This window comes from Protopterus annectens, chromosome 13.part0, assembly GCF_019279795.1.
Source record: "Protopterus annectens isolate FY-2018-M chromosome 13.part0, PAN1.0, whole genome shotgun sequence".
Lineage (NCBI taxonomy): Eukaryota > Metazoa > Chordata > Ceratodontiformes > Protopteridae > Protopterus > Protopterus annectens.
In genome coordinates, this window is record NC_056747.1 from 216,277,240 (window position 1) to 216,303,144 (window position 25,905).

The 25,905-nt window shown below is 37.1% G+C and overlaps 1 protein-coding gene across 1 annotated transcript in view; it reads left to right on the top strand.

The window, feature by feature from the left end:
- The window catches only part of MYO1F (myosin IF), a 1,136,901-nt gene extending 1,120,236 nt beyond the window's left edge, over positions 1 to 16,665 (top strand). The window contains exon 28 of the mRNA XM_044053742.1: positions 15,747 to 16,665. Coding sequence (XP_043909677.1) covers positions 15,747 to 15,823 — 77 coding nt within the window. The 3' untranslated portion in view covers positions 15,824 to 16,665. The remainder of the gene's footprint in view (positions 1 to 15,746) is intronic.
- The last annotated feature ends 9,240 nt before the right edge of the window (positions 16,666 to 25,905 follow it).

Sequence of the window (25,905 nt, forward strand, 5' to 3'; positions counted from 1 at the left end):
GGTAAACCATGGCTAGCACTTACAAGATTTTAATGCACTGATTATAGACCTTAATGCACAGAATTCATTAGCAGTATGTTATTTGTGGTCTAGAAAAAAATTTACAAATGCTCCCATATGCTATACCACAGTAGCATGTACGGCATCAGGAGTGTAAATTACATAGAAAGGGATCTTGCCATTACAACAATGTGCCACTCTAGGGGATTGTAGTGGGTTACTGTTGCAAAGCAGGGCATATGATCACTATAATCTAGCCTGCTGGAACATAAGGAAGAGCTATGTTCATGCACTCATATGTTATACACAATTTAGTACCTTTAGGTTATCTATTAGTTTAAATAGCACTACATCCAATTTGTAATTATTTTTGACATTATAAGTGTCAAAATATGTTTAAAAGTGCTCTGATACAGAGTAGTACATTTTCAAAGTCAAGGAATTTTCTGAATTGCAGCTCTATCCCTTTCATCTCAATGGTTAATTTTCAGTCTCAGTAACATATTACCTGATGTACTTACTTGTCCAAATTTATGTCTTAATTATAATCTTTGTGAATAATCTCTGTACACTTATTTGTTGTGTCATGTTTAATTAAAAAGTAACAGAAAACTACATTATATATATATATATATATATATATATATATATATATTTGGATTATAGTATAATCTAATGATGTGTATGATGGATCTAAAATGACTTTCTATTTAAAATTCACTAAAAAGCATATAGACTAAAGTAACATATTTCCTTACTATTAAATAAACCGCCTGAGCTTTTGTCCATAATAGGCAACTTGTCAAGAGTAGCACATTCTCATAATCCAAAGAACTAGCTTCGTTCTGGCTCTCAGATTCAATCTAGAATGCACAGCAGGATGGCTGCCTATTTTGGGCAAATGTAATCTGCTCCAACATATCTGGAACTCAGCAGAAAATTTTATGAGTTATCAGCCTGTTAGTATTTCTAGTCATGAAAACTACACAATACTGTCTTTCAGGTGAGACATTAAACTGAAGCCCCTATCTGCCTGAATTTGTGGTAGCTTAAGAGGATGTATAAGACCCCACAGCACTTATTGAAGAGAGTGGGAGAAGCTCTCTGGTGTTTTGTCCAATTTCCCTTAGTCACTATGAATAACCTCAGGTTTTCCTTGAAAAGCGACTATTAACCTAGTGGGACTAACCCAGCCAAAAAATATAAGGAAGTAAATAAATAAAATAAAACTAAACTAAAAATAAAATAAATGTACCTGTGCAGGGACACACAAGATGCAGGCTGTTTCTGTACTGTTTATAAGCCGCACAGTACTTTTACATAAGTGTAATGGTGAAAGAAAAAAAAGAAAATCAGATTAGGAACTGTTATTGATGTCATAACATTTAAGATACTACTAGATATGAAAACTTGCTGCAAGTTTCTGTTTATCAGTAATTTCTGCTACAGCTGTCTGTCATTAGTATATCCCTCTGTGATAATACTACAAGCAAATACTTATTGTGAAATCACACTGCCATATTTTATTTTTACATTTGTTTACCGGGAAAGTCCAACTGGACACATGTCCTTTTTCAGCGGAGGCCTGGGGAGAAAAGCTCCAGTTAGTACAAATATATACAAATAAGAATAACAGCAAATATGGGGACACGACATATCAAAGTAAAATTGACAGCATTTACATTCAATTTAAAAGTGACTTGTATACATCAGTAAAGGATTAAAAAACAGTTTGTAGTAAATTGGTATATAGTGTGCTATGCTCACAAGAGTTAGACAATACAATAATGCATTAGAGGAATTTATGCAGGCATGAGAAGATATAGATAGTAAGAAGGTGAAGGTGAAAAAATTGCAGTATTAGTAAGATCACAAGGTTAGTAACTATAGCATTTAGGCAGTGATGAATAAAGGTAGGTTATTAGAAGGTTGGCTATATTGAGATGTGAAAATATATGGATACTGTATCTTTAATTAGCTAGGAAGATCTATAGAGGAGACAGTTGAGAGTGAGATGCTATCTTTCAACTGATAGTGGAACATGAGCAGAGTGACTTGGTAAGGAAGTGTTGTTTTAGGCTAATTTTGAATCAAAGCATGGATGCAATGGAGGTAATGTTAAATGGCAGTTCATTCCAGATTTTTCCTATGTAGTTAGCAAATAGGGAATCCCCTGCTTGGTTTCTGGACAAGTAGGTTTTTATTTGTTGTTTGTTGGAGGAACGTAGTGGTCTATTGATCACATAGGGTTGAAGAGGGGTTTGTAAGGATGGTATTTTGTTTGGTTCTGAGTGGAGTTTGTGGGTTATTGTCAATTGTGTATAGTGTAGGTGATGGGGGAGTTGTAGCCAGTTAAGTATGAGGCAGTGGTGTGATCTAGTTAGTGAATTTGTGGCATATCTTGTAATTTTATTATAGCAGGATTCTAGTTTTTGCAGCTCAGATTTCTTGAGATTAGTGAGACTGGGGGCTACATATAATAAGGTGGATAATAAATGTGACTGTGCTATTTTGGTATGTTTGGTAAAATAGTGATTATTCCTGTATAAAATACCTAGCTTTTTATGTACCTTTTTTACTGTCTGGGAAATATGAATATCAAATTTAAGTTTGCAGTCAATTGTGGTGATGGGGTGAAAATGGTACAGTTAATAAAGGAGATGAAAAGGTTAGAGGGGAGGGAAGTCTTATTAAGGAGGAATAGCATAAGCTTGTTTTTTTTAGGGTTCAGGATTAGGTTATTACTTATGAGCCAGGATTCTATGTCATGAAAGGCTTTTTGAGTTAGAGTTTGAAGATCTATTAGAGAGGGTGTAGAGCAGATCACTATGGAATCGTCTGCTTATTAGATGAGTAATGCATGAGTGGTTGCTAGATGGAGTTTGTTAGTAAATATAGAAAATAGAAGTGGGCCTAAGATAGAACCTTGAGGCACTCCTAGAGTGACTGGTAATAGGGGAGATAAAGTTTGTTGCCAAGAGACTGCTTGTTGCCGTCCTATGAGGTAATCTTGGGACTATGCAAGTGTGGAGTTTGAGAAATGAAGGTTAGCAAGAGTATTTAGTAGGTTAGTTTGAGATACCATATCAAAGGCTTTTGACAGGTCTAGGAAGACAGAAGAGACACAGTTGTTATTGGTCCAGTGGAAGTAGATAGTGTTAGTGAAAGACATTAGTGCAGTGGTTGTGCTATGGTATGGTCTGAATCCATGTTGAGTAATTACTTGGGAGATTGTTAGTTAGAAGGTAGTCAGTAACCTGCTTGTGAACAACTCGTTCAAGAATTTTTGATAGTGGTGATAGTATTGCAATTGGTCTGTAGTTATTTATTTCTGTTGATGAGCCGCCTTTGTGTAGGGGAATGATATATGAGGTTTTCCAGACTGAAGGGACCTGGTGCTCAGTTATGGATCTATTGATTATCACTGAGATGGGGTATGCTATACCTTCTGCCAAGTGTAAGTATTCAGCAGGTAGACTGTCTACAGCTAGTTTGGTAGGTTTTAGTTTTTTTAGCAGTCTTTTTTGATGCTGTCAGTTGCTACAGGTTGAAGAGAGAATAGTGATGAGACGCTTGTTGTGGGGGCTGGGGGTATGGTTGTTGAGGGAGTTTGATTTTTGGATGGTTTCTGTAAAATATTTATTAAACTGAGTTGCAATATTGTCTGAGTTGTTGGTAGTAATGGGAGGAGGTTTCCTGTTTTACCTGGTAGAAGGATATTGTTTATAGTGGACCAGAATTGTTTTGGGATTTTTGTGGTGCCTGGTTTGTATGTTGGTGTAGTAGTTGATTTTATCTAGTTTCATTTTTTTTTTTAGCTTTGTTTCCAAGTTACTGACAAGTTTGTCATGTGAGTTGTGACTTCTCAGACTTAGAGACAAGGCCTGGTCTACCTGGACATCAAAGAAGGTTTACTGTTTCTTTTTTTAGCCAAGGGGCATAGTTAGACTTGACACATACGTATCTAATGGGTGCTTGAGAGTTTAAAATGTAGAGGAAGTTAGTGTTGAGGTAATTAACGGCTTCAAGTAGCGGAAGATGTTTTAATGGTGTCCAATTACAGCTTTTAAGTATTTCTACAAGTTTGTTGGGGTTGAGTTGATTTTGTTTCTTATCTGTAATAATATAGGTTGTTTGGTTGGAGTATTTCTTTTTCTGACTACATATGTGGGATAGTGGTCACTAAGGCTGTCTGGCAGACAACCAGAGTAGGGGTAAAGGGCAGGTCTATTTGTTAGCATCCAGTCTAAAGTGGAATGTTTGTTGGTAGCTTTGTTAATTCTGGTGGGTGATTGGATGAGTTGCGAGAAGCAGTGTAAGTTAATGCAATTTTTGGGGTTTGGAGAACTGCAGGCTGACCAATCTATATTAACATCACCCATTATGAGCGTCTCCTGGGGAAGTTTATTGCTGCACCAAAGTAGGATGTTTTCTAGCTTTGAGATATTATCGTCTGGTGGCAAGTAGAGATCTATTATATAAATATATATATATATATATATATATATATATATATATATATATATATCATATATATGCTTATTGGCGTTAATGTTTAGTTTGGCAAATATTATTTCTGCATTTTTAAGCTGTAAGGTTGTGACGTCTAGTGTTTCTATGGAGAGATGTTTTTTTTCAAGAGTAATGCAACACCACCACCCTTTTTGTTTTTTCTGTCAGTACATATAATGTAGCCTGGTGGAAGTATTTCATTACTGTTTGTGCTGGTGTTTAGCCATGTCTCTGTAAGTAGAATGATGTCTGGTGAGTAAAGAGAGATGTTGGCATGGAGTTCATGTATTTTGTTGTTTATGCTTCTTATGTTTATATTTAGTATTACAATATCTGCTACATTTCTACTGGGAATGATTGAGGGTGGTTTGGGGGGGTAGAGATTAAGGTTAGGGGTTTGCTGATAGGGTCGGGGTTGGGATGAATGTCACCACTCATAGCTAGTCTTGAGGTTATTTAGACAATATGTTTCAAGAGCTTGTTAATGTTTTTATCGTATTCCAAGGAGATATTAGATGTGTTATAGCGCAGTGGTGAGGGTTTGATGTGAGATACGATTGTGCAAGTGAGGATGAAGCTACACAGTTATGTTAACAGGGTTGTTAGGCAAAGATTGGCTGTTCAATATATTGCCATATCATATACTTATTTTTTCTACAAGGAATATGATGAAAATTGCCATTACACAATTGTGCTTCTTTTCCAGTATGATAAACATCCACATATATTACACTGCTTTTTTGAAGAAACTCCCATAGGAAATTAAGAATAAAAAAAAAGTTCAGACTACCATAAACTTTTTTCCGGGTCTACATTAGAAGCACGAAAATGCTTCTAAGTGAATACGGAAACAGCGACACATATTCATCGAATCACATTTAAGCGATTCGATGAATATGTCATAGGGCAAGGAGATGGTTGGCCAACTTCACAGAGTTGCCCTTTCCTTCCCTATAGTGCGATCTCGGAGTTGGTATATTTAGTTAGGGGGCTAAGGGGGGGTGAAGCCCCCCACCTGTTTATGATGTTAAATTTTTTTTTTTTTAGCCAACAGCCGCGTAAGTTTTTCCCCTAGCGAAAAATTGGCTTACGTGACCATTAGCTATTTTTAGGTTTCATGCATTATGTGTTGACTTTTATATAGTCGCACATATGCACTTTCATTCTTATAATATAGACCCCTTTTTTCCATCATTGATTTTATTCAACAGAAAATTTCAGTAATGATACGATTTTCAGGATAGCTATTCTTAACATACTAAGTCGTATAATAAAGATTTTAAAAAGGTTGTCTTGGGGGATGAGCAAAATATCCCAAGCAAACTTCAGTACTCATATCCAACACTTTTATATTACTGCCATATATATTTGTACCTATCCTATTTTGGAGCTTCAACCACAATTCAGAAGTCCCGTCATCTTCTGAGACAGCTACAATACCCATCTGAGTAGTTAAGGCAGATTCCCCTACATAGCACTCTTACTAGTGACTATTTCCCTCTTCCCCTCTTAGCACCTGAAATGTCCACTCCTTCACTGTGTGTTCTATGTATCCTGGTCCCTGTGGCACTTATTTTGCCAAGCCAAGTATCAAATAAAAAGATTGCACTGTTCATGTCACTGGAAGAAAATGCACTGCTCAAATGCACAGGAACCATTTTCATAATGAAGCCTACCATCCCCACCAGATGCAAAGTATATGCTTAACTGAATATTATCCCTTACTGCCTACAGTTACACTACACATGATCCATCAATTCAAGTAATGTTACTGTCATCAGCTACTAGAGAATATTCTATCTTACCCCCTTACTAGTCCCATTTCCTCTTCCCCGAACATATCAGTAAAATGATGGGATCTGAGAGGAGTACCACACTTGACTTTACTTATCTGGTTATGTGGCATAGAGGGACAAAGGCCTGAGTTTGTCACAAGTAACTGGGGTTAGCAGCTGCAGCACTAGAGGAACCAGATGGGAAGACAGAGGAATGAAGGGGTGCAGCCCACTCACCCATATCATGAGGATCTTAGTGCATGGACTGTATACCTGTAGTTGAGGGTCTGTGGGGGTCAGGCCTCGCACTGAGGTGTAGCTTACAAGTGAAAGCTTGGCTTTGATTACATAGCACACAAAACCATGGAAAGAAATCACACAGGCCATTGTACACTAACCCCTTAAGCATACTGCAAGAATGCAGAGTGGAAGGATAGGGCATAAAGTACAAAACCTAGTCTCTCTACATAAATAACCATCATAATTTGCCCACGCCTTGCCCCAAAGAATGAATGAGCCATAGAGAAAGAGATGTAGAATTAAGCTTATAATGGTATACATCTGAATACATCACTGTTGCAGTAGCATAAACTATTCGGGTTATATTCTGCCTAGCATATGACCAACTAGTCAGGTTTTTAAAGTGTAAGACTATCTTTCCTGTGCCTTAACATCCAGGAGCTTGAGCAGAGCAACATATAAAAAGAAAGCTAGAATGGAAAAAGCACAGAAAAGTAGTCCTGAAAGGAGGAAATGCTAAGAAAGAACAAGTCTAACTATGTGGACAAAGGTATATACATTCACACAGTGGCAATACATAATCAAAAAAGGGAGTAGACAGAGGGTGGAGTTACTGAAACAGTGAGCTAGATGTACCTCTTTTGTTACCGTAAGCTACCTTACACAACTGTACTGTGTGTCTATCATTAGATCATTGTTGCAGTAGCCTAAGCTATACAGGTAGATTACCAGAGCTTAGAAGTAAATAGGGATGGAGGAAGAGGCTTAAAAATCCAGGATCCCCTGCAGAATGATTCTAGCAAACCTGTGCTAGACCTGAAGAAGGAATCTGGTTTGCAGTGCTTTGCAAAAGCATGTACAGAGGATTATACTGCTGCCACAAGAATAGTTCTTGAGTCCATGCCTTTCCAATATGCTATCAAAGATGAGGCTCCAGAAGAATTTGCCTTGAATCTTCCTGGAAGTAACTTGTTACAGGGAAAGTAACAACAGGAAGTAGGATGAGGCAACCATCTAGAAATTGCCTGCTTTGAAACTGGTTTTCCCTTTTTTTTTTTTTTTTTTTTTTTTTTTTATTCATGAGAGGCAAACAGATGGTTGAACTAAATCCATCAGGAAACCCAAAGTAATATCTCAGCTACCTGTGGACATCCAGAGTTTTAAGAATTTTTTCTCCCTTGCTTTTAGTTTCTGGAAAAAAGACAGGGGGATTAACAGACTGGCTCAAGGTAAACTCTGAAACCACTTTATGCATAAAAGGATTTGTTCAAGGAAACCCCGTCCTTGTTAAAAAATGAGGTAGGGATTGTTCACTGCAAAAGCCTTTAACCCGGATACCCTTCTTGCAGAAGTCAAAGCAATGATGTTAAGAACCTCAAATCAGCCTGATAAGTTGGTTCAAATGGAAAAAAGCAAGAGGGCAATAACACATAACAAACAAGAGGCAAATGGTTCTTAAAAGGGTACTGGTTCTTGGGTTGGCACCAACTTGAAAATCTTTTCCACTTTTTAGCCTCTTTCAGTACCTGCTTCACTTTCTCAGAAAAAAAAAGTTGCTGAGAGGTATGTTCTATCACCCAGACAGTCAAATGAAAATATTTCAGGTTATGGTGTATCAAACAACCCATCTGTTGTGAGATTAACTCCAGTCTGTGGAGCTGCTTAGGTAGAACTACTACTGCTTGGATCAAAAGTGAGTCATTACCACAATCTATTTGGAGTCCTTTTGTATCTTTTGAATAATCATGGAAAATCGGTGGAAAAACAGAGGTACATTCCCAACCATGGGAATAAGAAGGCATCCATCTTCCAGGGCTGTTTGCAAGTAATCCTAGAGTAGAATTTCTTTAACCATCGTTTTTAAAGGTACTCCTCACAGTTTGGATCACTCCTGGAAGAGCACTGGATGTGGCTTCAGTTTGTAAAGGTCTGTCATGATCCTGCTCATGTCTGGGACAATGTTTTGCTCTGATAGAATTTATGAAGTTTGAAGAGTCAATTGAGCAGTGATGCTACCTACAAGACTATCATACCAAGTCTTTAAAGAGGTAAGATGCGGTACACCTTGTTTATGTACCACATCATTGTGGTATTGTCTGTAATAACTTATAGAGGTCCTGGAAATCAGAGATGGTTTAAAGGCTGTCAAAGGCTTCATTACTGCCATTGTGTCTTTGACATTTTTGTGCTTTTGTCTGTTCTGTTTGTTCCGCAGGCCTGGCACTTTTACTCTTTTTGATCCCCCCCCCCCCCATACAAAGTCTGAAGCATCTCTTATGACAGACTGAAGAGAAGGAAGAAGGAAAAGGGGAGACCTGGACTTTTGAGGGAACTGGTCTACCCAGTACATAATCTTCCTCCTTACAAACACCAGAACTGGGATTTGAAAACAGAGAGGGTGCTGATCTTAGCCCAGCCTGACCTGAGACACATCTGAATTTCTCTCAGATGACACCTGGACAATACTGGATTGGAAACTTTCGGGAAGATCTTTTGGAACATATCTATTTTGTCTGAAGGAATAAAAGCTCTTCTCCAGGCAGACTCTGGCAGACATCTCAAGGAACCTAAACTGTGAAAAGGGATGAGAGAAGATATTTGTAAGTTCACTTGAAATCTCAGGCAGAGTAGGAGTTTCTGAACATGCATTCAGGACTCTGGACAACTGGATAAAAGACTATGCTAATATAAGACAATCAATCAAAATATAGAAAAAAATGTGAATGCCCCCAAAGTCTGACATGAGCAATTACATGAGCTAGATAATTTGTAAATAACACTGGAGCAGTAGCAGTATAGAAAAAGACAGAGAACTGATAGTGCAATCCAGATACAGAAAATCTTGAGAAACATCCAAAGTATTTGTCAGTGGGAATGTGATGGAGGGCATCTTTTAAGTTTAGCTTTATGATGAATCATGAAAGTTAGTAAGGGTATAAGAGTTAATAGGGTTTGAAAGGACAACATTTTAAAACTTTTGGGCGTTAATAAAAAGATTGACAAAGGAGATGATTACCATAGTTATTCAAGTTCCCTCATTCCTTGTACTGAAAAAAAAACTTAAAATTTTTTTCCCATCTGCAAGGCAGTGGTTCTGTGGCACCCTGAGATAGCATCTGTTCCGATACTGGAGGAACCAGGGATATCTGGTTTACCGGGCAAAGATGAATCCCTTGAAATGGAGGTAAGGGATTCCCATTGCCAGCTGCACCCAAGGTGAATGACTTTCAGAACCCATTTGTCTGAAATAATCTGGTGCCAAAGAAGAACATAGATTGAGAGAGATTGCCAGGGTGGGAGTTTAGAGCCTGGAGAGGTCAGTAGTTAATATAGCAATAACCCACGCCTGGGTGTGGGTAATGCTGGATTTACCCATGGTTGGCGTGGTTTGGTCCCGAGGGACCAAACAAAGCCAACCGTGGGTAAATCCAGCAATATCCACACCCAGGCGTGGGTTATTGCTATTATACAATGACATTATTTAAGAAAAAAAATAATTACTTTTCTTAAATAATGGCGTTGCATAATGCCTCCTTGCTGCCCTTCCACAGCTGTCTGGTATTTCCCGGAAGTTCTGATGTACTGCGCATGCCTACGCAGTACATCAGAGCTGTGGGCAAAAGCAATGGAGAAAGCAAGATCTCCATTGCTTTTTACTGTTTCGCTATGTTAAATGGGTTTAACATAGCGAGACAGCTTTAAAAAAGCAACAGAGAATCTCTGTTGCTTATTTTAAAGCTGTCTCGCTATGTTAAACCCATTTAACATAGCGAGACAGGTTTAAAAAAAAGCAACGGAGAAAGCAAGATCTCCATTGCTTTTTACACACTGTGTCGTTATGTTAAAGGAGTTTAACATAGCGAGACAGCTTTAAAAAAAGCAACGGAGATCTCCGTTGCTTTTTTTAAACCTGTGTCGCTATGTTAAACTCCTTTAACATAGCGAGACAGTGTTTTAAAAAAGACTTATACTAATGGAAAAAGTCCGGGCGACCAGACCTTTTTCCATTAGTACAAGTCGATTTACAACGTGCACGCTGACCAATCAGCATGCACGTTTTGGAATATTAATGGGGGGGTCATGGTATAATTTGACTTTTTCTACTGTCCTTTGGATTGAAAAGCTTCCCCTTTCTTTTTGGGGTCTTCTTGCCATTGTTTTATTTTTTTTTATCTTGTTAGAGGGTACCTTGCTGCTTAAATTGCTTTTTGAAAAAGGAAACCAGAGTGGAAGGCAAGTTCTTATTTGATTTAAAAAGGGAAAGTTTAAAGATTTTTGTCACTCCCTGAATTCCCCTTATCAAATCTCTTAAGTAACTCAACTGCAAAAAGGCAAAAAAACTTTGAAGATCAGGGGAGAATTTTAAAACCTCAGTCTTATAAATTTTGACAATGTGGCCAAGAAAATGTTCTCCTAACTGAACTAGATGCAGCTCTGGAGATATCAGTCTCAAAAGAACAGTTTAAAGAATGTTTGATTTTGTGAGAAGATAAAATAGAAGCATTCAAAGAATGTTTCCCTTCAAATGAAGGAAGGTTAACAGTTAAAACAGAAGCAAAAACTTGAACATGAGTGTGGCAGTTTAAAATTCCAAATGTTAAAGTGGAAATAGAAGAAAACACCTTCTTACAAAATATGTCAAAAGCCATCCCACCATTGTCAGACAGAATGGGATTAGCATTTGCAGTATATTCAGCAGAAGCTGTTTTAGATAAGGAAATCAGTGCAGCATCTGCTTTAGAGTTTAAAAACAGATATTTGTGAGGCTGAGGTTCCTTATATAACCCTATCAGACTTATTAGGAGCAGGGGTCAACTGTCAGGTAAAATCCAAACTGTCAAAAAAACATCCTTGAGAGCAGAAAAAACAGGAAGGACCACTGCAGGGTGTGGACTATCCAACTGTAAGAAATCACATTTTTGTTAGGGAATAGTAATTTAATTTTTCTTCACTGAAATAAAGTCTGAGCAAAAAAGACAGATCTTCTGGAGGGAAAGCTGAACCAACACCTTCCTCAGAATCTTCAGCTTGAGAGGAATATATGAAGGTTCTATTATTACAGTGGGTAACTACCCAAGATCCATTTACCCAAATGGGAAATGTAATTGCAACACCTCTGGGGTGGTTTATTTAGCCCAGTATGGTACCTGCCCATCTTTCTATACAGGAAATACGATAAATGCATTTAAACATTGAATTTATCAATGTGATTACATAATTAGAAAGAAGGACAAGATCAACGCCTTATACAAGCATTCTAGGTCATGTGAAAAATTCAAAACGTTTTTGTTTTTCATATCAAAAGGGGAGGCAATTAGGATTCCTTTGTAGAGAGACAAGAACTATATTGGCAGGTACTTTTGAATGCAACTTATCTGCCAGGCATTAATGACAGAATTTGCATTACACGTATATTAGTAAACAAAAGGTCCATGATTTAGGTTTTTATTTTCTTAATGAATGTACTATTTTACAACATTATTATGTTATTGTTTATTGCAGTTTATGGAATTTTAGAGAGAATATTATGTAAAACATACTTTTACATTATTTGGTTATTACATGTAATGTAGCTATTTAACAACTAGATGGCGGTGTTGTCTTAAATATTTAAAAGTTGGTGATGAGAGAACTGTTTTTTTTCCCCAAAATTCTTTATTTATTGTTTTCATTGATATAAGGTGATAAACATAGTATAATAAGTAGAGGTAACACCACTTCAGAAAGAGAAGTTATTATACATTATTGGTAATACAGCATTAGTAAAACAATACTATTTACACTATATACATAGATGCTTTCAATACCCAAGAAGGAAATTGTTATAGTTCAGTGAGAGTTATTGTGATTAAAAACATATATTATAAAAAGGAGGGAGAAGAAAAGTAAGAAGAGTTTTGTGGGCTATAGATATAGGTTAATTGTTGTGTCTTTTGGCTTTTCCCGGATAGGAGTCGCCACAGCGGAACTCCGGTCCGCTAATGATTGGTAGTTGATTTTTACATGCCGAGTTATCAGCCCTGATGCACAACCTTCAACAAAGGTACGCCCATTCATGCATGTCTCCACGCAGAAGACGCTCTAGCTGAGAATCGAACCGGACAGCATCTTACTGTGAGGCGACAACGCTACCGCAGCACCACCACCGCGGATATAGATGGAACCTTTTATATGTAGCTAATTTTGTTATATTGTAATGGACTAGGCCAGAATGATATTAAAGGTTTGTTTTCATAATTTCCTGTGTTTGATATTTTTGTTCCCTTTGTCAATTAGTATCTTTTGGGCTAAGAGATGCTTGTTTGCCATTAATCTAAAATTCTCCCAGGAGATGTTAGTTAGGTTAAGCCAATTGGTTGCTATATAGAGTTTTATTAGGAGAAAAAGATTAATCATAGCAATTGCTTGTGTTTTAGGGATATTATTTGGTATAATATGTAAGAGAGTAAATTCCCAGGTGAGTGTGGATGATTGATAGCCCATTTTTTGTAATTGAAATTTAAGGGAGTTCCAAAGTTTAAATACACATTTACAGCTCCAGAATAGATGGAGTATATCAGCCGATAGAATTTTACAGTGTGGACAAAGAGGGGATTTCCTAGAGTTAAATTTATGTAAAATAGAAGGGGTGAAATATGCATTGTTATAAATCATGAGTTGGGTGAAAGCCAGTTTTTTAAGGGGTATGGATTTATTTGTTAAGTTAATTGCTTGAATTAGTTGAACTTTATCGATGGATGGATTATTCTTTTTCCAATAGTCTGAAACAAGTATGTCTTTTTGGAATTTAATGACTTTGATTAATTTATATGAATTAGTGATATATTTTTTATTTGAGAGGATGGTCTTCCATAGGGAATTACAAGTTAATAAATCATTGTTGGATATGTTGTAGTTTTGTAGATAGCTAGAACATAATTCTTTAATTTGTCTTAGAATTACTAGATAGGATTTGGGAAGGTTCAGTTGATTCCTCGTTTCTTGAATGGAACCGTTTAGAAGTGGGTATATATCTTGGATGGTTATATTAATTAATCTAGGAAAAGGATTCAGGTTTAGGGTCTGATGGTTTATTTTAAGGTTGGGATTTTTATGCAAAGGTTGTAACATCATCATAGCTTGTGTCAAATTTAAATGTTTAAAGAGTTTTTGGGTTAGTAAGATAGAATGTTTAAGGGGTTCTAGTATACTGCACGGTTTCTTTACAGTAGTATTTAGAAAGGGTAAGGATTTGGGGTTAATATCCAGGCTTTTGATATGTTTTTGGTATATTATTATCCACGTCGAGGACCAATCTTTGTTTTTTGTGTTGTGTTCCGCTATATGCAGAATTCTATTGGCATTCGTGATTAGGTAATAAATCTCAGAGTCGGGAAGGTCTAAGCCCCCTTTATTTTTTGGGATCGAAAGTTTAGTATATGAGATTCTGGTGTTTTTAGGATCCCATATAAATTTTGTGAACAAAGTGTGAATTTGTCTAAAAAAATTATTTGGTATGTTTGAGTATTAATGAATATATAGAGTAATCTGGGTAATACATCCATTTTAATTATTGAAACTTTAGCCAGGAAAGGTAGTTTTAGATTTTTCCATCTAAGGTCTAAAATGATATTCTGCCATTTTTGGGTTATATTATTTGAGTAGAAATCTTCGTTGTTTGTTGAAAAAGTAATACCTAAGTAGTTGATTACCTCCTTTGTTTTTATTTTTCCTATTAGGGGTAAAAGCATTTTTTTTTTATCTGAAGAAGTCTATAGTAAACACATGGACAAAAGTGCTCATCTTTTTCAATACAAATTCGTACGTGGAGCTAGTAGGCTTCTGCATTTTCTTTTGTTTTTGATGGTTTTACTGTTTTGCAATTCAGTTCAATTTGTTTAGTTTTATGTTTGTACCTTTATAGGACTTCAGCAAATTAGACTTTAAAAACAGTCATGGGTATACTGACTTCAGGAGTACATGCAAGTCTACTGTAAAGACAAGTATACTCTTACAGGATATACAGGAACTCTGCTTTTCTGATGACTATACTTTTCTAGGAAGTAATGAGATAAGAAAACAGTGCATCAGGACTCAAATTGAGCTATGTACCTTTGTGCTCTTCTGGTTCTTTGCAGAATAGTGATTACTCCTTTAAATTCAGCCCAGCCAAAGATCATTTGAGGAGAATCCTACTTATAATTTTATTTGCTGGAGTAATCCAATGATCCAAACAGACCAACTGAAGGCAAAGTCCAGACGATTAAAACAAGGGTCCTGCTTAAAGGCTCAATAATACCCTCCCCTCCATCCCCTGCAAAAGTCTGTTTCTCCATCAGCCTTGGCTGTTGTATATTACCTGGATAATAATACAGGTGCTAAATATTACTTCCTGATTGACAATGAACGTGCTCACTGGTAACAGAGATGTAAGATCAATGGCTGAACGTGCTTATATATCAGACATGTTATATCACGGGATGTTTCAAAACAAGGGGTCTTGCTGATAGAATCAAAGTCAAATAGATTATACCCGATCTACCATGTACTATCGCACCAACAGATGGTGGAAAAATAAGATGTATTTAAATAATTGTATCCTTGTTGGGTTTTATTTATTTATTTTGCAGTGGCCAACTTCCCCTCTACTTCCTGTTGTTTGTTCTTCCCCCAAATTCCTGACTCAGGGAAAATTGAATAAATACATTTTACTTTTCTCAGACTTGGTATGACTTTTGAGATAATATAAGTAGAGGCCAAGTTCGGACGTTGTATCTTTCTGCATGTATACTGTGGAACTCAAATGGTACACCACGATAGAGTGGTTGGTAGGTCAAACACTGGTAAGTTTGGTGTTGTTACTACAAAGCAGACCCAAAACAGGCATGTGAGTGTCCCTACAAGTTGGGTCTTCCAAGCTTTTTTCTGAAACCTGATTAGTGGCGAAGAAGAATCCAACCAAGGATGTATCAAAGAGGGTCCTCTCAGAGATCAACTGATTAAATAAGAACATAACTGGTAATTACATCCCATCTTTACTTTGCTTTATAAATATAAAAATACATGGTCAAATCCTAGTCTTTTGAACACACATGCTGCTTCTTACATATTAAATATACAGGGCATAAAACATGGCCTTTAGTTTATGAGCAAAGAATCAAATAAAAACTGCAGCTCTTTTCAATCCTTAAATAAATTACTACCACTGAATTTGCATGCCTGTTTCTCTTTTTGTTCCAGATGCATCGGGATGGTGGAAAGGCAGGCTACGTGGAAAAGAAGGTCTATTCCCTGGAAATTATGTGCAAAAAATTTGATTGTAAGCCTTGATAGTGTTTTCATCATTAGATTACCAATGGACCTGTAGTTGAATGCCTATTTATTACCAAAGCCAGTTCTTCTGATTCACTAGCCACATACAGAGGAGGAGTATGTTGACATTACACCAGTCAAAACAAGAGCATCACAGCTTTGAATCTGTACAATGCATATTCCAAAGTCCCTTACCTGAACTGGCAGAAGATTTTTAGCATTTTTAACTTTTTCTTGTCTTTTTTTTTTTTTTTTTTTAAGTTTTGTAAGCATTTTTGCACTTTTGAAACAGAACTTTTCAGCTGATCGAGCTACACGGTGTGCATCAGCAAAAGCATTGCATAACATACACTGTTCCCTTTAAAATACAGTCAAAGTGATTACCTTTTCTGGGATCCTTTGGGATGATGTGTAATGTAACTCTCTGAAAACTAAAATATTGAAAAGTCACAGCTACAAGCCGCATTAAATCTATGAGATTTGTTTCTTATAATAAAGCAGCAACCATATTCTGACACACTGAATAGTCCAGACTGTGAACCAAATCAAATCTTAGAAGACAGTTTCCAGGAATAAGAAGTTTGTTGTCAAATTCTTGTCTGATTTACTCCAATGCAGGGTAAAACTGTCATGTCTTAGAAGAAATCAAGAGAACACAATGCTGCTAAAATGTCGTGCAATGTTTGGCCTGTTGTTTTATGATTTAGTTATTATAGCACGGTTCAAACCTAGACCAACATGCACTGTGGACGTGCCAAGTTTGTGGATTCTCTAATTGTATCCTAATAAAATGTAAGTGGCTTTATTTAAAAATAAAAGTCATAGCTGTGTTTCGCAGTTTCCAACATTCATGGCTACAGATGTTGCAACAAACTATTGCTCTTACTATCAAGTAAGCAATAACGCATATCAGGGCATGCACTGAAGAGATATAATCAAACATCCATACTGTAAAATACAGACAGGCTCTGTGAGTCACTGCTTTACAAGCTGGGTGGGCAGTAATAGATGATCAACAAACATCCTATCATTTATTACTGCACAGATGAACTTCCCTTTTTTGTTTTTTGTAGTCATTCTGCAGTATTATCCTTACTTATAGGTACAAATTATTATTTGCCATATTTTATAAATCCATGCACACAAAACTATGATTGCTTGGTACTCTGAAGATGTATGCCAGTCATGTGTTATCCAACTAAACACACAAGTCAGAAAAAATTGAAAAATTCTTAAATGAATATTCAGCTTTTTATGCTTTATTGATATAGGGCAAAGAAATTAGTAATTGTAAATCCTCTCATTCATTCTGTCTATAGTTAGCACTAAAAAAAAAAAAAAACTCTAGTTCTATATTTTGATTCTGTGCCCAATCAATCACAATATCTAGTGACTGAATGCTATAACCTGAAAATCAATGCTAATGGACTTCAGAGTCAAATAAGAATACTGAAAAACACTTGCTAGAAATAGCAAACTCCACTTTATTTCAGCACTTTCATCTCAATAAGTAGTAAAACGTCACCAGAGAAAAATATGTTCATCGATAATGTATGTGTACAGAGCTATATGGGCCCATGACACTATAGTCAGCAAAACAGACAAAACAAAATCAAAACATTTTGCAAAATAAAATAAATAAATACAAACTATCAAGATTATACTAAAGACTTCAGTGTGCACCAGAGTCGTAGAGTTGGGAGCATATTCAAAATTCAAGCGGTCATTCTGCACAGCAAATCACTTTTCTTTTTTACCTGGACTGCTGCATTCAGACATATCATTAAAAGGATATGGGAAACTAGAAATGGTGAATAGGGGAGCCTCAAGGATAGTTTGAAGACACCGCATAAATCAACATAAAAGCACAGTAAAGCATTATATGCACCTGAGTAGGAAGTAGCAGTGGTTTTGGTGGTGGTATCTAAAAAGGATGTTATTAAATAAAACCCTGCTTCAACAGTATTATCTGCCCCCCCAACACACAGACACACGCACCTATAGACACTTTTTAAATAAATATCCATATGACAACTATATATATGAAAATAGGATTGTAACAGGGAAATGGAGGCTGAAGGTATGAATTATTTTCTAGAAACATGGAACGACTATGAAGATACAATTACAGAGCAGCATTTGTGTGTGTGTGGGGGTGGGGTGGGGGGGGCAGTTAACATGTCAGTACCTAATGGAGAACAAGGCTGTTCATTTTCTATATTTCTGATTGTGAGACTGAGTATACTCAAGGCTTTTATTGAACTGAAATGATGAATTCTTGATATATCTGTGGCACACAAATTATGTTGTGCAGGAGGACGTACCAATTGGTTAACAGCTAAGTTGCTGCCCGAGATTTCATTGAGCTACACTCTGAATAGTCTCCTGTTATACTTTTCTGAGGCCAGACTGAAGGGGAAAGATTGTCACTTCAGTGGCAGACACACACATTCCTCTTAACTGCCTTGAAGTTTGCAGAATGCCCAGATTTTTGCCTCTATTTTTGGTCTGTTATTCATACAATTTATGCTTTTCTGGCAAATCACTGAGGACTGAAGCAATTAAATAATGACAGACACCTGAGTTTCAGACTTCACATCCTTCAGGCAATACACAGTAATGCAATATTTAAAGTCTGCCCCTGATTTGGGGCATTTGTTCCCCCATTATTTTTGGCTTTGTCCAGAAATCTTGTGATAAGATCTTATTCTTTGAAAGCAGAGGTAACTAGTTATCTGATGTACTCCCCTGTAAGAGGAAGTAAGTCAGACCAGCTGTTGCCTGAGACAGAACATGTCATGCAACAAGATGCGTTCTTATTTACATGTCCGTGCAACCAGGAAAACTGCTTATGTACTTCTACAGCAATTTAGAGGAAGATGAGTAAGAGAGGAGTTAACTTGGTCACCCAGATAAACACCAGTGGAGAGGGAGGCATGGTACTAAAATGGTGCCCAGAGTGCAGCAGTCTTGGCCACAATGGAGAATAAGAAGTGCAGCTGCATTATTTGCACGATTTCAAGCATTGTGGAGTTCTTAGCTGAAATACAGTATCCATTGATGCTAAACTCTAAAAGGCACCAGATCATTTATAGTCTTATAGCACCTAAGGACCTCGAAGAAAGCAGGCTCCTGGCATTTTTGTGCAATTTTCCCCAGACTACTTCACAAATCTACAGTAAAATTATTTCAGCTGTCTAGCAAAAATTTTAAGTTGTCTTTGACTGGAAGACACACAGTGTAATGCCGCTTGGATTTAGCTGCATATCAATGGAATCATTCAAGCCCAAAATTGTAAAGAAAATGCTCTTAATTCTACACTGTAATATTAATATCTGTGCCATTTGTGAGCAATGAGTTCAAAATAATCAATTCATGTGTTCAGACTCACACTATGTTTTTGTACCTTGTTGAAAATCCTGCCCATGCAGGCACTGATTCTAGTTTAGATTCCAGTTAAGCAAGAAGTCAGTTTAAGGATGCACTAACTATCCCAGCAGTGAACGGAACACAAATTAAGGAAAGGGAGATAGAGCAGACACTACTATCACATAGACATTATAGTGGCCATCACATGTGACCTAAAGCAGCAGTTTGTACCAAGCTTGTGGCTGCATAGTGTTGTGTAAAGGAGCACAACAGCTTTGCTAGAGAAGGGGTCTACACCACACTTCAAAAAAAGCAGCGATGAGATAGGAATACACTGCATATTGCCTAAAAAGGTGGTTCAAGATGGATTTCAGAGAAGTAGAAAGGTGTGCTTTGGAGTACTAAAACAGATTGCCTAATGATATGCTCCAAACTAGAATTTACAGAAGTGTGGCAAGGAATGCAGGGGAATCATGACAAATTACCAAAACAGGTGGTTCATGCTATGGGTGCAAGTGAGGGTACACTGCATTAGTTAGCAAGGTATGACAAACTAGGCTTCACAGATGTGCACTCTAATTACTGGCTGCCAGGCTAATATACGGTCTTCCATCTATGAAGTCAACCATCGGACCACTGATTTTCTTCACGACGGAAACAAGTTGACAATCACAACCTGAACATTCATTTGTTTTATAAGGTCATACATTATCCAGAATGGGAGATGCCTTTTTCCATTTGAGGGTACACAGCCTTGGAATGAAAATAATTAAGCTGTAGAATTATGAGGGGACTACATCACTCACCGCAGGGATATGAAAAACATGATTTGGGGAAGTGTGACATTTTATTTGGCTGAAATTACGGCATCTTTTCTTGACTGGTAAAGCCAATATTTTTTACTAATGATTGTCCTAATGGGATCACAGTAATAAACAGTATTTGGTTGTGCATAATGCAGTGTTCACTAACGGCTGGTCTTGTTTGGTATTGATGTCATGTTACTGTAAATTATTCATCACTTTCTTTGGGTCTGTTACAATCCCAGACGGTAATTAAAAATAAGCAGGAAAGGAGATGCAATCCTCATAAGTAATGACATCAAAGGTTTAACTAAAAAATGACAAGGAATAATGTCAAAAAATCCCAGTTTATCTGCTATCCTTATAGAAACTTCTGGAAATACGGTGTATAACAGAATTATATAATCAGATAATTGAACAGAGTTTACTCTGTTTTTCTACTCTTGATGCAATATTAAAACAGGGTCAATCCATTCCAGTCCATCACATCATGGAAATTATATTATTATTCATTAATTCTATCACTCTCTCATTCCTTGATAACCAATAACAGCCTCATCTGGGTCACAGGGGGAGCATTACATTTATTTCACTGCATTTAGTAAGCCTAGATTTAGGATTATTACAAATCTAAAACAACAAATAAAAAAAATAACAAAGTTAAACTCTTTCAGTCAATTAAACCATAGTCTAAATAAAAGAAAATGCACACTGAAAACCATCATACCAAATGGCACTCCTATCCTTATGGATGGCTGCACCAGACAGACAGCCATTTAGGTACCATATGGTGTGGGATGCATTTTTTTTTTTTTTACAACTGTAGCTGTGGCTATGTGGCAACCACCAAAACTGCTGAGCAGGAATGTTCACCATCCCTCACCTTCAGTCTTCACTGCAGTACTATTAGCAGATTGCCAGAATGTGTATCCCTCAAGTCCTGTCCAAACTGGGTCTATATCAAAACCACAAATGTTCACAACCGCGAATAGGACACCGACACAAACGCATAAAAGTGCTACAACACCGAAAGACATGAACAGCGAAAAATCAAAACACCAAACATATTTCCGATAACAGCAGCGCCATACAGGTAAGGAAAACCTACGTAAACAAACTTCATTAAACACACTTTTGCAGGGGGCAAGCCCCACTGCACCCCCCATACCCCCCTACTTAAATATACCAACTCTGAGATCACACTACAGTGGGGAAAAGGATATATTTCCTCTTCCCCATGATCATCCTGCTGACCACGGAAATAAGTTTGGCGTTCAGATTTCCGCTGTTTACATCCTTTGGTCTTGTAGTACTTCGGCCTTTGTGTGTCGCTGTTCTTGCATTCGCAGTTTTGACATTCGTGCTTTTGATATAGACCCGTCCAAATTCTAGTTACGATGCACCCCCCACCTCTCCACTAGTCATACTGGTCATTAAGATCTCAGTGGCTGGGAATGTAGTTTTTATTTAAAATTACAATCACTTCTTTCTGTTCTCATGACACTGAGACTTTTCTTCTTTTCAATTTCTCCAGATCTTTTGAGTTTCTAATACCATTATGGGAATGGACCCCATTCCTAAGTCAAAGGAGGATTAAAGTTCATGACATTAGTATTGTTTCAGTCTTTGATGTCAGCTAGAGGTGCTCTTCGCAGCACCTGCAATATGCCTGGTAATGACTCCTTCTGCAATTTATACAGTTACATGTATTGGTAACATATGTAAATAAGGCTGTAGATTCTTTTTTAAAAGACTCATTGCTCCTACTATTAGAACTGTCTGGGTGTCTTTCTTCCACATTGCTCTCATTTCTATCTGCAAATCCTGATATTTTATTACTTTGTCTCTCTGAACACAAGACACTGTAGTCAGTGGGTGTAGCAATTTTAATCATCAGTTCTACTTTTGTCTTCTTTTCATATACGACTATCTCTGGTTTACTCACATCAGTCTTTTGAACTGTTGGTAAAGGGTGCTCCCATGTGATGTAGACCATCATTTTCTATGATGGCTTGTGGTTCACGTTTCCAGTGTTTTTCAGCTACTTCAATATTACAATGTTTGCACAATCCCCAGTGCAATAGTCTTGCCACGTTATTATGCCTTTCAGTCTTTTTGCCATTAGTGTGTGTGTCACAACCAGCAACAAGGTGTGCAACTGTTTCCAATTCTGTTTTACAGAACCTACATTTGCCCGTTTCTCTCACATTTTGAATGGACTGTGTAAACCAACATGTACGCAGGCCACTATCTTGGGCCGCTGATATTAACATTTCATCTTTTGGTTTGAATTAGCCTCTCCTTAACCGTTCCTGTGTTCGATTCAATCCTGATCAACAGGAGGTTCCTCGAGGAGTTTTCCATATTTGCAACTATATTTATGCATTTTCCACATTTCCTGCCTTCTCATCTGATCCTTCACCTTATATACTTTCTATTGTTTTTTGGCACATTCAGCTGCTTCCTGATTTTTATCTACTTCTGGTTTGATTTCCATTCCCACTTGACGCCAATATGCTTCTGCTAGACTTAGAAGGGAAGTCATCTTAGATTTATTCTCCTCATGTTTCAAAACTTTCACTACATTTGGATCTTGTGAGGTCAGCAGATATGTATGTAGTCCCATGATTGCAGATCTATACATGTAATCAATTTCAAGGAGGCCCATACCCCTTCGGAATGGGGAATATATAATCTTGGTATGCAATGATTTTTAAAAATCATTTGATGACCATGAATCATCCTTCTCGTGTTCCTGTCTAATCTAGCCAACACCTTTTGGGGTCAGTCAATCACTCCAAACTGTAAGTTAGGACAGAAAGAGCAAATTGGTTTATAGCTTGAACTTTGTTCCTAGATGTCAATGCTGTTTTCAGGATTAATTTAAGTCTTCTAAAATATTCCTTACAGAGTTTTATTTACATTTCTTCATGTTTTATTGGTGATCCTTTATCAGTTCCCAAGTATTTATACACTCCCTCTTACTCATGTTCTTTTACATCACATTCTTGTCTCAAACTGATGTTTTCTTGGTGCTGCAGCTTTCCTGCTTTAAAGGTTGCTTTCACGCATTTATCAAGACCAAATGACTTTCTTACATCATCTGAAAAAGTTTTGACAACTTGCAGCTGTGCTTTCAGTTCCTCATCTGATGAGCTATACAGTTTTAAATCATCGAGAAAGAGAAGATGTGAAGTCTTTACACTTTGTTGCTTTCTGGGAGCCAAATTATAGCCATGACCTAATTTGTTAAGCAGACAGCTTAAAGGGTTAAGGGCAATGCAAAAGAGCAGTGGTCAAAGAGGGTCACCCCGGAATATCCCTCTTTGAATTTTTATGAGACTTTTCTCCTTCTGGTATATAGCCTCTGATGTCATGCCAATCACTCTTGTGTTGGTTGGTGTGATTACTGGCTAATATATTTTATATACACACACACACACACACACATATATATATATATATATATATATATATATATATATATATATATATATCGATATGTGTACATAGCTATAGATATACAGAGAGAGAGAGAGAGAGACACCAACTGCAAGATTGCACAACAGCAGAGTAACAAATTCCCTTACCCTACTGCACCATTATGTCATACAAAATGCTGCCAGCTAAAACTCCATTGAAAACAATTTTCTCTCATATGAGCATTCACTGTTAATCACAGGCTGAAATAGCATTTGCTGTTTCAGACTGCAATTATACACACACACATATATATATATGGGTCTACTTCTAAATTTCGAAGTTTCAAAACATCAACTTTCTTATGGTAGGGACCATAAGATCAAAGTTTTGAAACTTCAAACCATTTAAGTGGAGATTGCCGTACAGTGCATAACGGTATACTTACAGTTTTCCTCACTATAGTGCAATCTCGGAATTGGTATATTTTATTAGCGGGGGGGGGGTGCAGGGGGGCTTGCCTCCCTGCTAAAACAAAAAAATTTTTTTTTTTACTTTCAATTTTGAAGTTACAAAACGTCAATCTTATGGTCTCAAACTTTGAAATTTAGAAGTGTGGCTTTAAAAAGATTTGAAAAAATAAATTGAAATGTGGAGTTAATGATAGCAGGTAGATAAGAGAATAATTCAGCCGAAGCAGTAGCATTTGCTTTATTCAAATAGATGTATCCCAAGAGCCTTTTTAAACTGTTAAGCTTATTGATTTGTGATCACCAAGTTTCTTTTTTAACTTATTGTTTTGATGTTGCAACATGCTAGCTTTTCCAAAAGTAGATGTAGCTCAGATATGATTCTATTTTTTAATGTTTTGACATGAGTGTCTTTTCATTTTTTTTCTTAATGTTGACTGCTAGGAAAAATCTTGTAAAACTTGTATATCGGTATTTTTATGATTGTAGGAATGCCATGGAGTCATTCACCTAGGACTATCCCTGTTAAAAAATAGGCCAGGCTTCATAAAAATGAGCACAGTGATGAAATTCATAGGACAAGAGTTTGCAAAGAAAAGGAACTACCACCAGAGTACTCTAAATTTATCCCGGAAATCTCTATCCTTGCCTGTTGCTAGTGTCAGTGGCACAACCAATAGCACACTCACCTTTGGTGATGGAAAATCGGGCAGTTGTGGGTTTTACTCTCTCCCCAGGTGATGGGATTTACTTTCCATTACTGACACTGTGGAGCAGCATTAGAGGATGATTTACTCCAGAGTGAGCTGACTTTTAGATAAGGCGCTATACCAAGATCCCTTCTGAATAAGCTGGTTGCAGCTTTGGTGGATGTAAAAGATTCCATCACACTCATTAAAAAAGGTAGAGTAATTTCCATGCTGTCCTGGCCAAATATTTCTTATCCAATATAAACACCACCTTGGCTCTACCCTGAGGAGATGCTAGTAAACTGGATCAATCCAATCAACAATAGATGGATGGTTGATTGGTTCCCTGATACAGAAGTTCCCAAAGTATCTTAACTACAAGTTAATCCCTTTGAATTATTTGCTTCCAGGTTGCTGGTGTTTTATTGTCCTACATGAATGTTGTAAACTACATGCAGACAGTCCAGATTGTGTAGCAGAACAATAATATGTGCCAAATACCTTTTGCAAGGCAATATTTGACATTGTTTGCAGGTGGTCCAGGTAACCAACATCATCTCCAGACTACACAACACTACAGTTTTTGACTTGTGAAGAGAATAACGCACAACCTTCGAAGGTTCCTCCAGTATAACCACGTGTCCTACACATGTAATAATTCTTTGGATGAAAAAAAGGAATGACTTAACAGGACATCATTCGGAATAATGCCAAGATTATGCCCCTAGAACTCAAATTCTTTCCATTCTCACCCCCAATAAACAAAGATGAGGGAAAGAGTTGCAATACTGCAGGGCCCAAGTGTTGCCCATAGATGGGACTAAGCATTAACCAACTACATCTTATCCAGTTATGATAGATTTCCAGTCCATCTTCTAAGGTTAGAAAACGCTAGCATATTTTTGGAATTGAGAGGTACAACTGATTTAGAAAAAGTATAGCAGTGTAACTCAAACCTTTTATCTGTAACTTTAATGTTCAGTGTACACTTTTTTCAATTGAGAAAAGACTGACAGCAGAGCTCCTAGGGAACTGTGCATTTAAAAGAGCAGTTTAAAATAATTGCTTTCAGAAAACACCTTCTACAGGTGCCCTCAGTGATAAAAGAGAAGCTTTTTAAGCAGTGAGAAAGGCAAACTACATTGGGTCCCTGGTCAGTCCATCAGGTTCCTATAATCTGCAGTATGAAAAGCTGCCAAGAGGTCAAGGAGGACCAGCACTGAAGAGCAACACTGATATCAGACCACATCATCAGTCACAGCTCTGAATACTGTCTTAGAATTGTGTCAATTCCTTGAAGCCAAACTGAAGTGGACAAGAAGGTCATAGGAGATCA